The sequence below is a fragment of the Dipodomys merriami genome, unplaced genomic scaffold (genome assembly GCF_024711535.1).
Source record: "Dipodomys merriami isolate MVZ:Mamm:240054 unplaced genomic scaffold, mDipMer1.0.p SCAF_19, whole genome shotgun sequence".
In the NCBI taxonomy this organism is placed as follows: domain Eukaryota; kingdom Metazoa; phylum Chordata; class Mammalia; order Rodentia; family Heteromyidae; genus Dipodomys; species Dipodomys merriami.
Window position 1 is genome coordinate 3,027,085 of NW_027203270.1, and position 15,699 is coordinate 3,042,783.

Below are 15,699 nucleotides of genomic sequence, written 5' to 3' on the forward strand. Positions count from 1 at the left end.
AAAAGGCTGAGTCATGTCTCAAATGACAAGTACAAAATTACGGAGCCCTGAGTTCAAGGCCCAGGACTGCCAAAAAGAAAAGAAAAGTTAACTTTTCCTCAACACACTATTTTGGGAGGAAATTTTAGGAAGATAACTTGTGATAATCACAATTTAATTAATGTGAGTGACTAGTTGTAGAGAGGCTGAGTAGATTCTAGAAATCTCTCTGGTAGCTTCAGTGAAGGTAACATGGTTCTCCCACACTGTACCTTACCATGAAAGTTGTCACCAGTGTCCAGGAACATTACAGAAATAAAGAGAAGGCAGTATTTATGTCTATAGAGATTTCCTGATTTACAGTCTAGCACATAGGTCTTTTCCAGGCTTTGGTATAAATTCTTTTTTAATCCATCATAAAAAGTAGGTAGTTTTGTTCTTTGGGGTTTTTTGTTTGTTTGGTTTTTTCTTTTGCAGGGAGGAAGGCAGTATGAGACTTGAGCTTGACCTTCTAGCTAGGCAGGCAATCTACCACTTAAGCCACGGCTTCACTTCCATCTTGTTGCTATTTAGTTGTCACTTCCATCTTGTTGCTATTTAATTGGAGATAAGAGTCTTACTGTAATCGAACCATGATCCCTAGATCTCAGCCTCTGAGTAGAGTTATAAGCATGAGCCACCATCACCTGGCTGTTCTTTATTGTATCACTATTGTAAGAATTGCTGTCACCATTGAGAACTCATTGTAGTCCTCCCATGAAAGAACTTACAATCAAGTAAGGTGTTTCTATTAAGCATGCAAGTAATGGGATTAAGAAGGCATTTGTAAGCCAGACACCCGTGGCTCATGCCTGTAATCCTAACTATTCAAGCTGAGATCTGAGGATCTCAATTCAAAGCTAGCCTGGGCAGAAAAGTCGGTGAGACTTTTATCTCCAATTAACTACCAGAAAACCAGAGATGGTGCTGTGGCTCAAGTGGTAGAGTGTTAGCCTTGAGTGAAAGAGCTCAGGGGCAAGCACTGAGTTCAAGCCCCATGACAGGCAAAAACAAAAGGTACTTACAAAATGTGATGGGCACTTGGAGGAAGATGTGGACTTTGCCTAGTACATAGTAGACATTTAGTGGAGTTTGCTGATACTGGAAGCTCTGTGCTGTAGTGTGGACAAGCCTTCTCCAGAACAGTTCATTCACAAAGTAAGACAATCTCAATTCTTAACCCTACTAAGGATGGAACTCGGAGCTGAGATGGATCTGCATTTGCCGTTTTTCAAAGAATCTAAAAATTATTTCTGACTCCACTCTTTCTGCATTTTTGTTGGCACAAAGAATCCCAGTAGTTTAAAGTGCTGACAAGGTTACAGTGGAAAAGGTGGATCCAATCATCCCAGTATTAAGATTGGGAAATAGGAAATCAGGATCTCGTGTCATATACTACTTGACATTTCCATGAATTGGCTAGGATTACATGTAAAGGTAGCTTACCCAAATGACAACATACTATACCAGTTACAAATTTTCCTTATTTGTCTATTCTCTGGCCTTTGATTATTTGCTTAGTAGGGGAGGAGATGCCTAGCACCAGCCATCTACCTTACTACCACCAGGTACATCTTGTCCACATTCTACTCTGCCCAGCTATCACAGATGCACAAATCCACGCAGTGGTGGACATCACTATCTGGATGCTACAAAGTATTTCACTGCATAGACACACTAGTTCCTTATTGATGACATTTGGGATGTTTCCAGAGTCTGGCCATTGTCAGCATTGCTATGGCAAACATCTTTGATTCAAAGGCCTATACGGATGTGAGTGTGGCTGCAGGAGAGATACCTGGTGAAGCAATATGCTTGTTAGAGCTCTTAGCTACATCAAGGGCAGCTTGGCAGCTTGGTACACCTGTCTGCATCTTCACCATTTATGTGGGAGAGGGCTGGCATTCACCTCAAGTCTGCTTTCTCCCATTTGTAATGGGAAGGTGAATGTGGTGTGACTACTTGTCTTTTCACTTGATTAAAATACCCTGTGCTCTGTTAGGTCCTTTGCCTTCTTTTTATTTGCCATTCTTAATTTGCTAAATCAACCCTCTTGTGGATACCTTGCTGTTGTAAGTAGGACTAGGTAGTTGTGGCCATGGCTACTTGGAATCACCAGCCTTTCAGAGCTAAGAAAAGTTCATTTGATTAAGAAAAAAACTAGATGGAATTTGAGTTGAGTGGCTTATTTTTGTGCTTTTTGGGTCTGGTTTAAATATCCTTTCAAAAGAGTTCCTAGCTTTCTCTACTCTTTACCTTATATCAGGTTTTCTTTAACATTTCCTTGACTTTAGCCTTTTAAATGCATATACCCCATATTCAGTCTAGAAGAACTGGTATAGTTTGCTTCAAGAAAGCATGTCTATAAAACTGGGTTTCAGGTTGAGAGGGTGAGGTGGTGCTCAGTGTGGGAGCACATGGCCTTGAGCTCAGTCTCCTGCACCGAAAGACAACCATGAACCTTTGAATTAAGTTCTAATTTATATGTTGTTAACCATTTATGAGTTATTCTGCAAAAGGTGTAGCACGTGATTTGATGTCACATATAAAGAAACAGCCCCCAAGTGGTGAAGGGAGTGGTAAAGAAAGTGGGACTCCTAGTCTAGCACACTTACTAGATTGTTACATTAAATGATCACTGCTTGACCATTTTCCTTAAAGATAATGAACCAGCTGGGCACTGGTGGCTCACGCCTATAATACTAGCTACTCAGGAGGCTGAGATCTGAGGATCATGATTCAAAGCCAGCCCAGGCAGGAAAGTCCATTGAGGCTCTTTATCTCCAATAAACCACTCAGCAAACCGGAAGTGGTGCTGTGGCTCAAGTGGTAGAGCACTCGCCTTGAGCTGAAGAGCTGAGGACAGTGCCTAGGCCCAGAGTTCAAGCCCCACAACTGGAAAAAAAAAAAACACCAAAAGCCAATGATAACTATTTTTACAGAAGATGTTGCATAAAGTAGCACTTTTGCAAATTATATTCTTATCTGTTAATGGGTATTCACAGGAAGAAAACAGACAATTTAGAAAGCCTCATGCATGCCAGGCAAGCCAAGTCCTGGGCCCTATCTTAGGGTAGTTGTGGGTAAGGAAGTAACTCTTGAATACTAACTCCTGTAACTCAAGGAACCCCTGGTCCAGACTGCCCCATTAACTGGGAAGAAAATAATCCCTACTGTATTTCTCAGTGTAGCAACTTATGATCTATATCATTGATTATACCTGCCTTTGCAATGGCAGGTCATTTATCTGGAATATCAAGTTGAAGGTCAGGGCAGAAAAAGCTAGAGTATAGTTCTGTTCCAGATAGTGGTAACTAGAGAATCTATAAGAGCTAATGAGTAAACTTAATCATACACTAGGTAAAATGAGGTAATTCATACGCTATTAGACCTTAACTAAATGTTTGCAGCACACAGCTGGAAGGGGATCGAAGACAGAACCTCCTGGATGACCTTGTAACTCGAGAGAGACTACTTCTGGCTTCCTTTAAGAATGAGGGTGCAGAGCCAGATCTCATCAGGTATGATGTTTCCATTTACAGACATTGCTTGGTGGGTAAAGGTTTATGGGAAGTTAGTACAGCTGTTTCCTGAGAACAGCTCTTTATAAAAATCCCTACTATTTCTTCACAGTGTTTCATGATAGTCTCTGGTGTGCCATCTTGGGTGTGGCATACTTAGGTAGAACACCAGATCAGAAAATTTCTTTTCCATTTTGTTTTGGTTGAGATTTCTTTTCTTTTTTTGGCCGGTCGTGGAGCTTGAACTCTGGGCCTGGATGCTGTCCCTCAGCTCTTCAGCTCAAGGCTACCACCCTATCACTTGAGCCACAGACCACTTCCAGCTTTTTCTACTTATGTGGTGCTGGGGAATCGAACCCAGGGCCTCATGCATGCAAGGCAAGGTTTCTCAGTGGTAGAAACCTTCCTAGCCCTTTGATTGAGATTTAGCTGCCTTATAAAATCATTATGTGTGTAGGAAGATGGGTTTTGCTTTTTAGGTGGCACATTAAAAATGTGGTAAGACACAGAAATGGAGGGACAAAGGATGAACAAAGGCAGCAGTAATACTCACTAGACATTACGTTGAAAATGAAATATACAATTTAGGGGTGGAAATGGGAGGAAAAAACTGGTAGAGAGTGAGGGAAAGGGTGATAATGTCCAAATGGAAATGTACTCATTACCTGACTTGTGTAACTGTAACCTCTATGTACATCTCCTTTATAATAACAATAACAAAATGTGCTAAGAATGTGAGCCTGGGGCTCACAGAGGCAGAGAAATCTGCACTTGGATTCTGCCTGTGTTTTGTTAGTGATTTGCACTCCACAGAGCTTACAGCTTCTCTGAACCCAGCCCTGTATGAAAACCTAAACACCTAAAGAGGCTTGACTTTCCAGGGTTGAGGTTAGTGAACCATAAGCTATACCATCTTTAAAATTGGCTTCTAGAGAGCCAGGGGCCAGTGGTTCATGCCTGTAATCATAGCTACTCAGGAGACTGCAATCTGAGGATCATGGTTTGAAGCCAGCCTTGGGAAGGAAAGTTTGTGAGACTCTTAATCTCCAGTTAACCTCCCAAAAGCTGGAAGTGGAGCTGTGGCTCAAATGGTAGAGTGATAGCCTGAGCAAAATGCTCAAGGACAGTGCTCAGGCCCTGAATTCAAAGCCCAGGACTAGTGCATGCGCTCTCTCTGTCTCTCTGTCTGTGTCTGTCTCTCTCTCTGTGTCTCTGTGTCTCTCTCTGTCTCTGTCCATTGCACACACACACTCGCGCACGTGGCTTCTAGAACTTTCTTCATTGTGAGGACCATGGACAGGACATGGGTTTAGGAGGGAAAACAGCCTCTGCCCCCCTCTCCACTAGGGATGGTGCATGCATGGTGGAGAAGCAGCTTGTTTCTGCTCAGTTCCCAGGTAGGAATAATGCGGCCCTACAAGGACGGTGGTGGGTTTTAAGCCAGCCATTCACTATCAGACTCAATCTCAGATTGTTCTGTCTGGATGAGAGTGGGGGTCCTAGATGGTTCTCACAAATAACCAGCATTCCAGACTACTGTCTAAGGACCAGCTAAAGAGGATAATTTCTTTTTTGTGGGTTCTAGTCTTCCCAGAAGGGGACAGTGTTTTCAAAAAATAATTACAGTCAGTCATTGGTGGCTCACACCTGCAATCCTAGCTATTCAGGAGGCTGAGATCTGAAGATTGCAGTTCAAAGCCAGCCCAAGCAGGAAGGTTTGTGAGATTTTTTTTTAATCTCCAATTAAACACAAAAAAAGTGGAAGTGGAGCTGTGGCTAAAGTGGTAGAGTACTAATCTTGAGTACAAATCTCAGGGACAGCACCCAGGCCTTGAGTTCAGGCGCGCACGCACGCACGCACGCACGTGCGCGCGCGCACACACACACACACTCACACACTCTCTCTCTCTCTCTCTCTGTCTCTCTCTCTAAGAAGTTGTGAAGTAAGTTTTTAAGTCTTCGCACAGAAATGAGATCTGAGGCATATAAGAGAGGAATTTTGCATGAGTGGACACATTTATTATGGCTCCTCGTAACTCTGCCAGTGTTGAGTTCCATGGATACAGGGCTGAAGTAAGTGTATAACTGTTGGTAAAGTAGAGCACCCAGGATTCTGGAAAGTGCTTCAAATCTTGGGTGGCAGCTGTTTGCTGTCTTTTTTTTCCGTAAGTCAGGCACTATGCTATGCACAGGTCTTCCTGTGCATTTGCTCAGGAGCTCTTTTACAGAAGAGAAACTGAGGCACAGAGGGATCAGTTCTAAAGCTAATCAATCTCATCCAAATTTGGATTTAACCATCCAAGCATACAAAGAGCTGTATCAGGCTTGGCACAGTTAGTCTCTTAGTCCCCTAGTCATCTGGGCTTTAGTTCAACATCCTTGTCCTGAAACTGGCCTGTATGTTCTGCTGTTTTTTTTGTGTGTTGTTGTTTTTGTTTTTTTGGTGGGTCGTGGGGCTTGAACTCTGGGCCTGGGAGCTGTCCTTGCACTCTTCAGCTCAAGGCGAGTGCTCTACTACTTAAGCCACAGCACCACTTCCAGTTTTCTGGTGGTTAATTGGAGATGAGTTTCATGGACTTTCCTGCCAAGACTGGCTTTAAACTGCTATCCTCAGATCTCAGCCTCCTGACTAGCTATGATTACAGGCATGAGCTACTGGCGCTAAGCTTCTGTCCAGTTTTCATTGTTGTTCGGACCCAACAAGGAATCACTAAGTGAAGGGCTTTGTAAACACCAGCACCATTACAAGTACAAGTTGTTACCACTGCAGAGTAGCTTGGGGCTCCTCTTGCATCCTTGCTCCCCAGGTTCTGGGTCCTACTTACCATACTCCTTGATGATTTAGGGGGCCTTGGCCTCATGCACTGTCTTGTTCCATGTTCTGCTTTTCTGTGTTCTCTCCTTCCAAATTTCATTCTGTCATGTTTGGTCAGAACCTGGCTTGTTGCCTCTTGTCTTCTTAGCGGACTGACTCATGTTAAGTCTAGTGATGGAAGCAAGTCTGGCAGTGACTTGTCTTCTGGTCATATTTTAATCATAGCTTCTTTGCATCCTAGAATTTCTGCCATTTGAGCCACTTCTCTAGTTCTTTTTGCTCTTATTTTATTTACTTATTTTGGTGGCTCTGGGGACAGAACTCAGGGCTTTGCACTCGCAAAACAGGCAATACTTTACCACTTGTTTGCTCTTATTTTTATTTTTTTGCTGGTGTGAGCGCTTGAACTCAGGGCCTGGGTGCTACTCCTTAGCCCTTTTTGCTCAAACCTAGTGCTCTACCTTAGGCTCAAGCTTCACTTCTGGCTTTTTGGTGGTTAGTTGGAGATAAGTCTTTTTTTTTTTTTTTTTGTCGGTCGTGGGGCTTGAACTCTGGGCCTGAGCGCTGTCCCTCAGCTCTTCAGCTCAAGGCGAGCACTCTACCACTTGAGCCACAGCGCCACTTCCGGTTTTCTAGTGGTTTATTGGAGATAGGAGTCTCACGGTCTTTCCTGCTGGGGCTGGCTTTGAACTGTGATTCTCAGATCTCAGCCTCCTGAATAGCTAAGATTACAGGCATGAGCCACCGGGTGCCCAGCATAAGTCTTATGGACTTTCCCTCTTGAGCTGGTTTTGAATTGAGATCTTCCTATCTCAGCCTCCTGAGCAGATAGGATTACAGGTGCAAATCACTGGCACCCAGCTGCTCTTGATCTTTTTAAGATTAGCCCTTGCTTTTTACCTGGAACAGTCTGGACTGTTAATCTCCTATGCTTCCCACTATGTCTGGTCCCACTATGTCTGGGTCACAGACATGTACCATCATCCCATTTTTTTCTGCTGAGATCAGACTTCATGAATTTTCTGCCCAGGATAGCCTGGAACCATGATCCTCCTGATCTCAACTTCCTGAGTAGTGGGGATCGCAAGTGTGATCTACTATGCTTCTTTCTGTGTGTGTGTAGGGTTGGGGGGGCTTTTTTTTTTTTTCTTAAGGCTGGTCACTCTATTACTTGAGCCACACCTCTACTTCTAGTTTATTGCTGGCTAATGGACTTCCTAGCTGGCTTCAAACTGCCATCCTCAGGTCTCAGGCTCTTGAGGAGCTAGGAATACAAGGCATGAACCACAGGTTCTTGGCTCTATTTCTGTAATTCTTCATGTCAGGTCAGTTAGGTTACCTTGTCACTTTGGAGTGTGTGTGTATGTGTGATGGTAGATACATGTCTTTCCTTTAGGCCATGGCAACAAAAACATGTTGGGCAGAAAGCCTTGTGAGAACTTTACAGTGTTCGAAGCCCTCTTTGGCACATGTCCTTAGTGCTAGATTGTCACACAATGCATTCATTCATTGTTAGAGGACTGGGGTTAATCAATATTTCAGGGCCCCATAGCTACTAACAGCAATATCTCCTGATCAAGACTTGCTTGGAACTCTGTGAACCTATTGTACCCCCTACTCAGTGTTTTTCCTGTTTACTTTGTGTAACCCCTTTTTCCTTTCCATCCCTCTCATTTCTGGGAGTCCTGTTACCAGATTCTCTTCCTATTTTTTTCCCCTTCTAGTATGGCCTTATTAGGAGAGAAGAGTATTGTCAAGCGTCAGTTTGGATTAGCATTTCCTTTAAACAGACATTAATGTGCCAGTCACAGGACAGAATGTGCAGCCACCGTGTGAGGAGCCCTTTTTTTTTAAATTTTTTTTTTAACCTCACAGGATTACTGATCATTATTCTAGAGCAGTAGCCTTGCTCTAAGTAGGCAATGGTTGACTAATTTCGGGTATTTGGGAACTTGTTAAAAAAGTCTCCATGCAACAGTGTCTCTTAGAAGAAGATAAGCCCTCACTTAGAAAGCCCTGACACAGCCTCTAACTTAAAAGCCCACAGTCTTTTATAGCCAAGAGCATGGCTCAGTCTTACAATTAATCAAATCTTTGTCTTCAAAGAGAAAGTTAAGTCACTGCACACTCTACTGCCCTGTGACCAACTCAGATTGCGATGACCTGGGCTGTGGTGGGTGGCTAATTGGCTCAGCTTTAATCTTCACACCGACAACTACGTAAAGGCTTATAGGGAATAGGAAATTACTTAGGATGTGAATTACTTAGCATGGGCATACTGACCAGAAGACCAACTGCTAAAATAAAAAGAGATAAAGAAATGCTCACATTTTCTTAAAGTACAAATTTTTAATTTTAACTAGATCCTTTCCTGTTGAGCTGCTGGAAAAAAATATAGTATAGCTAGTCTATTTTATATCAGTACTAATGGGTAGCCCAGATAGACAAAAGAAAAAAATTTAATTAAATCCTACATTAAAAATCTCTTCTGCCTTGTTTTAGGCCACTGAATGTTTTATTATAGCACAAGGTTTGTGAGAAGGGGGAATTGTACCTGCTGGTATTAATTTCCTGTAGAAGCACTGATTTATACTTCATGTAACCCAGGACCAACACTTAGCACATGTGAGCCAGTAGGTAAGCTACAAGTATTTTCCTTTAGCTTTTCTGATATGGAAAAAAGGACCAAAATCAGTTAAATTTTGTTTTTTCCTCTTTAAGTAAAACACAAGGGTATCCCAGAACCAGTGTCTCACACAGGTAATACTAGCTACTTGGGGCTGAGATTTTAGGATTGCATCTTGAAGCAGCTCATGCAGGTAAGTCCATGAGACTCTTATCTCCAATTAATCACCAAAAACCAGGAAGTGGAGCTGCGGTAGAAGAAGTGGAGCTCTATTAATAGAGAGCAAAAAAGCTCAGGGACTATGCTCAGGCCCTGAGTTCAAGCTCCAGTATCTATATATTGTGTGTGGGTGCACATGCACACGTGCCTATGTGTGTTTGTGATAACAAGACATCATTCAAGTAAAACTCAGCAGAAAAGTAGGTTGTGCTTTGAGACAGTATCCATGGGGAGCTGATAGTGAAATACCACACAGTTTAATACTGAATCTTTCTTTCTTTCTTTTGTTTTTTTTCTGGTCCTGGAGATTGAATTCAAAGCCTGGGTGCTGTCCCCCTTTTTTTTTTCTCAAGGCTAAATAACACTCTACCACTTAAGCCACAGCACCACTTCTGGGTTTTTCTGAGTAGTTTTTTGGAGATAAGAATCTCACAGACCTTCTGGCCTAGGCTGGCTTTGAACTGTGAACCTCAGATCTCAGCCTCCTGACTAGGATTCCAGGCATGAGCCACCAGCGCCTGGCTTGAATACTTGTTTTATGAAGTGTGTTCTTTTTTTAAGTTATTAAGGAGTTGTACAAAGGTGTTATAATTCCATAAATCAGGTAATAAGCACAATGCTTCTTGAACAGTGTCACCTCTTCCTTTGTTTTCTTCTATTTTTCTTCTCCTGTCTCTGCCCTCAAGTTGCATAGTTAATTTTTTACTGAATTTTGTCTCTTGATCAAGATTTAAAGTACCTTGATGACAAAGACCAAAGCCTACACAATACCTTATGAGTTTTTTTTAAATGAATGCACATTTTTCAATTTTTTTCAGTCTTGCAATAGCAACTTGGGTATATAGCAGGAAGGTTTACCTTACTTGGGATATGATAGGTTGTGCTTCTATAATGACCATACCTGGGAATGCCAGGTGTTTGAAACATGAAAGCTTTCTTGCTTGAATGGTAACTCTTGAGTTCTAGAACATCTCCATCTTATGGATGTTGTGTCATGACATAAAACCTCTGTGTTTCCCATGGATGGAGCAGAGATGGAGAGAATGCACACATTCCTAGATGCTTTGGCCCACAAGTTTTTTTACATTCAACATCTTGGCCATAACCAACAACCTTATTGGCTGTTAGTCAACAAGGATTAGAATTAGAAGTTAATAGAGGTATCACAATGCAAGACTTCAGATATTACTACAAAGCCAAATAGCATTGCACTGGCACAAAACCAGTAAAATTAAGGACCCAGGAAGAGGCCCAAATAAATGCAGCCATTTGATTCTTGAGAAAGGTGCCAAAAACACACCCTGGAGAAAATATGACCTCTTCAACAAAGAATGCTGGGAAAACTGAATTTCTATCTGCAGAAGACTGAAATTAGCTTCTGTCTCTTACCTATAAAAAATCAATTCTGAGTTGATTGAAGACCTTATTGTAAGACCTGAAACTTTGAAATTTACTAGAGGAAAACTCAGGAGAAATACTGCAAGATCTAGGCAATGACTTTCTGAATAGGGCTATTATAGCCTAAGAAACAATAGCAACAGTTGACAAGTGGGGTTGCATCAAATTGCCTCTGCACAGCAAAGCAAGCAAGTAACAGATCAAGACAGCCTGCCAACTAGGAGGAAATGAAGGATATACAAAGAACTCAGAAAACCAACAAAACAATCCTATCCATCAGTGGTCAAAGGAAAGCCAAAGAGACATTTCAAAGGAAAGTACAATGGCCAATAAACACATGAAAAAATGCTCAACATCTTTATCAGGAAAGTTTAAACCTAAACTACATTGAGATTCCATCTTACCCCATTCAAAGTGGCTGTTGTCAAGAATATATATATATATATATATATATTGGTGAGGATGTGAGGGGGGAAACCTTGTATATTGCTGGTAGGAATGTAAAATCCAGCCAGTATGGAAATTAATTTGGAGGTTCCTCCAAAAGCTAAAAGTAGAACTATGCGATGGTCCAGCTGTACTACTCCTGGGTATGTACCCAAAGGAATACATCAACAAGTAAAAGATACCTGTGTACTGTGTTTATTGTAACACCATTCACAGTAGACAAATTAGTCTCCTTCAGCACCTATCAGTTGATGAATAGATAAAGAAAATGTGGTATGTATACACAGTGGAGTATTCTTCAGCCATAAAGAATAAAATCATGTTTATAGGAAAGTGGAGCTGAACATCATTATGTTAAGCAAAATAAGTGAGACTCAGAAAAGTGTCATGTATTTTCTTTCATGGAATCTAGGGGTAAAAGGTGTGAAAGTAGAAGGAGGATCTCCAGGGAAGAGGAGAGAGGTCAGGGGGAGGGGAAGGAGGATAAACGTGGGCAATGTGAGCAAATTGAATCATATTATGTATACATACATGGTACAGTGAAAGCTATTTTGTACAACTGATAAACACTAATAAGTTATTGCAGACTCAGGAAGTGAATGGAGAGAAGTGACTGTGTTGGGATTTATCATAATGACCAGTTTTTTTTTGTTTTTGGTACTGAGATTTGAACTCAGGGACTTAATGTTGTCTAATAAGCACTCTTACCCCTTGAGCCATGCCTCCAGATCTTTTTTGCTTTAGGTTATGTTTTAGATAGGGTATTGTGCTTTTTGCTTATAGCTGGGATTAGGCATATACCATCACACCCTGTTTGTTTGTTGAAGTTGGTGTTGCCCCAACTCTTTGCCCTGGCTTACCCGAAGCCATACTCCTCCTAGCCTTTACCTCCTGAGTAGCTGGGATTACAGCTGTGAGCTACTTTGCCCATCTATAATGCTCAGTTTTTGAGTTCTACCAGTAAAGGAAACTTAAAAAACACAATACCGTGAAATTAGTACAAATGGTTATATAGGTTCACTGTATGGATTTAGAAGAGAAGTCTGTTGCCACAGCAGTTGTAAGAAGACTAAGTTCTGGTGTGGCTAAAGATGGTGCTTATTCTTTTTGCTCACTCTAGCTGTAATTTGACAAGTGGCTGCCTGGGTTTATTAGCTCACTAATGCCCAAAATGGCCTAAAGAAATCCTGTGCAATAAGTTTCAGGTCAGAGAGGTGAGAGAGTTTTTAAATTCATCAGCCTATGGTGTTACTCAGGATCCAGGTTCTGCTGCCTCTTCATTTTCCTCAGAGTGCTGGCTTTTCTTTTCCACCTAAATCCTTGCATGGTGTCAGAATAGCTTTAGAAGCTTCCTGCCACAGTCCTTACATAACAAGAGATGGAGATATTTTGTGTAAGAAACATGTGGATGAGAAATCTTAAAACCTTTGAACAGGATTCAGTGAAGAGCCTCTTGCTATGTACCTTCCCCTTCAACAGAGTATGATTAATAATTTAATTTTAATTATTAATCATAATTTGGGGGCACATCCCTTCAGGGCTCTTAAGAAAATAACTACAAAAAAGATTGTCTTCCTTCCATCATCCCTCAGTGGTAGCATACTGTCCATACCATCCTATCCTGTTCTCTGTACCTGATCAAATGTCTTGGAGGTTTTTGTTTCATCAGGTCGTAAGGATTTTGATTGGCAGCTGTAGAATGCTTTATTGTGTGCCTATACTTTAAATCATTTAGCCTCCTGTGATTGGATGTGTGTTGTCCTCATTTTTCCATTATAAGATGCATAGCATGAGCAGCCTGACCTGGAAGGGATTTTGCATAATGAAAGTTTGTCTCTAAGTCTTTCACAAGAGATGGGTCTGTAGATGTGTTCCTTGGTCATTTTGATAGCAGTTGGCACATTGCCACCAGAGGGCACCAGAGAGTTTTGACTTGTTTATACTATTCTAAAGTGACATTGTTTCATTATGTTTATATTTTTGTATGTGTGTGTGTGTGTATGGGTACTGGGGCTTGAACTTGGACCTGGGCACTGTCTCTGAGTTTTTCACTCAAGGCTGGTGCTATACTACTTTAGCCACAGCTCTACTCCCATCTTTTTTTTTTGTGGTTTATTGGAGGTAAGAGTCTCATGGACTTTCCTGCATGGACTGGCTTTGAACCTTGATCCTCATATCTCAGTCTCCTGAGTAGCTAGGATTGTAGGTGTGACACACTGCTCATTGTGGTTATATCTTATTTGTTTTATGTAATTACTACATATAATTATAGTGAATGAAGACTACAAGGAATTTTTCCTGCATTTTTCCTCTACTGCTTTTGTTTATAATCACCTGTTAGATCATTTGGAATTTAATTGGTGAAAAGTACAAATCAGCTGGCTCCCCTGCTTTTGTTACTGGGTAGGTAATCTCTTCATTTCAGATTTGAGATGCTGACTTTGTTATAGAAGACATGTCAATGACTATTTTTGGACTTTGTGGTATGTTCTGCTCATGAGCATATTCACCTTGTTCTAAATGTCTAAACTTCCAGTTTCAATATAGGCTAGAGCTGGTCTCCTACCTATCATCAAACAAACTTTTTGTGTGTGTGCTGGTCCTGGGGCTTGAACTCAGGTTCTGGGTGTTGTCCTTGAGCTTTTTTTATTTATAGTCTAGTGCTCTGCCCCTTGAGCCTCAGCTCTTATTTCTGGCTTTTGGGTGGTTAATCAGAGATAAGAGTCACATGGACTTAACAGCTTGGGCTGGGTTGGACCTGTAATACTTGGATCTCAGCCTCCTGAGTAGCTAGGTTTACAGAGCTGTGAGCTACTAGCACTCAGCTTATTAAACTTTTTTTAAAAAGAAGTTTGTCTTTTGTTTATTTTTGCATAAACTATAATCAGGTAAGGGGGAAACAAAAGGACTGGAGAAGTGGCTCATTAATAAGAGCACCCAGTACTCTTGGCTTTCTTGCTTATAGCTAGTGCCCCACTACTTGAGCCATACCTACAGCTTGGTATTTTATTGGTTAAATAGAGATAAGAGTCTCACAGACTTTTTTGTCTAGACTAGCTTCAAGTAGCTATTCTCTAGATCTCAGCCTCCTGAGTAGTTAGGATTACAAATGTGAGTTATGAGCACACAGCTTTCCAGTTTGATTTTTAAGAAGCTGAGATAGCTGTGCCTACCACTTGTCTTAATGAAGAGGTGGCAGAAAAGTACTTGTAAAGCAGAACCCAATTTAAACAATGTGTACAGTTTGACTTGGTTTCTTCTGCAGATATCCTCTTATGTATTTTATATTCTTCTAAATTTTTTGCTTCTATTTAAAAAAGTAATAGCTTTTCACTTTGTCTCTACCTTATAGAGAAATGTCACACAGGCTGATGTGGTACCTTGACTGGTAGTGTGACAAGTGTTTGGGATAGTATTTGACTGACCTGAAAAATATTTCATACAAACCCTGTGCTCATGTCTATAATCCTGGCTATTTGAGAGGCAGTAGTTTGAGACCAGCCAGCCCTTCTCCACCCTCCCCCCACCAAAAAAAAAAGAGTTTCTGAGATTTCATTTCAACCAGTTAAGAAAAACCTGGGCCTGTTGGTACACACCCATTATCCCAGCTAAGCAAGGAGCATAAATAGGAAGATCGTGGTCCAGGCCATACTGGTCAAAAAGTGAGACAAGATTTTAAAATGTCTGAGGGTGTGGCTCAAGTGCTAGAGCATCTGTGCAGTAAGCTCAGGGCCCTGTGGTTCACTAGTATCACAAAACAAAAGCAAAATCTATCACATATATTGTCTTTGCAGAATTTTTTCTCCTTTTACATCAACAGTGTCCTGATACTCATCATATGGCCTGTATACTGTGAACATAGTTGGTGTTTTGTTTGTTTTGTGCTTTTTGGTGGTACTAGGGATTGACTCCAGTGTCTTGCACATGCTAGGCAAGTGTTCTGTCCTTGAGCTGCATATCTGGCCAGTAACTATGTCATATGACAAAGTACCCCTGCCCCTTAGGAGCCAACAACTAACTTTTTTCTTTTTCTTTTTTTTGCCAGTCTTGGGGCTTGAACTCAGGGCCTGGCCACTGTCCCAGAGTTTGTTTTGCTCAAGGCTAGCATTCTGCCACTTGAGCCACAGCACCACTTCTGGCATTTTCTGTGGTACTAAGGAATCGAACTCAGGGCTTCATGCATGCTAGACAAGCACTCTACCACTAAGCTACATACCTAGCCCAGCTAACATTTTTTGTTTTGCTACATACTGGATAGTAGATGACATTAGGCCAAGACTATTCTGCCCAATGAAAGCCAGCCCAAAATACAGCATACAGAGGAAAGGTAGCAAAAAGATGCCACCTACACCCTTCTGAGTTAGGATTAGATTAACATGGCTGAACCCTCCATCTCTCTACCCTTGCTTGCCTCCTAACACACAAAGTTTTTTTTTGACTCTCACTACTTTTTTGACTCTTACATTGCTTTTGTTTTCTCTTCTCCTCTCCTCTCCTCCAATTCTGGGACTTAAACCCAGGCCACATGCTAGATAAGCACTCTGCACTGAGCTACATTCCCAGCACTGTGACTCTTCTTGGTGGAAGAAAAGTTTGATATTGTTAGGCCAAAAGATTGACACTTTGGATATGCCAGTGGTTTATGGGAACTCATA

The 15,699-nt window shown here is 41.5% G+C and overlaps 1 protein-coding gene across 3 annotated transcripts in view; it reads left to right on the plus strand.

Annotated features, from left to right (window-relative positions):
- Stx8 (syntaxin 8) overlaps positions 1-15,699 on the plus strand; it is a 244,234-nt gene that overhangs the window by 15,632 nt on the left and 212,903 nt on the right. For all 3 annotated transcript variants that reach the window (XM_070026977.1, XM_070026976.1, XM_070026978.1), the window contains one exon: positions 3,429-3,539. In XM_070026977.1, coding sequence (XP_069883078.1) covers positions 3,429-3,539 — 111 coding nt within the window. The remainder of the gene's footprint in view (positions 1-3,428; positions 3,540-15,699) is intronic.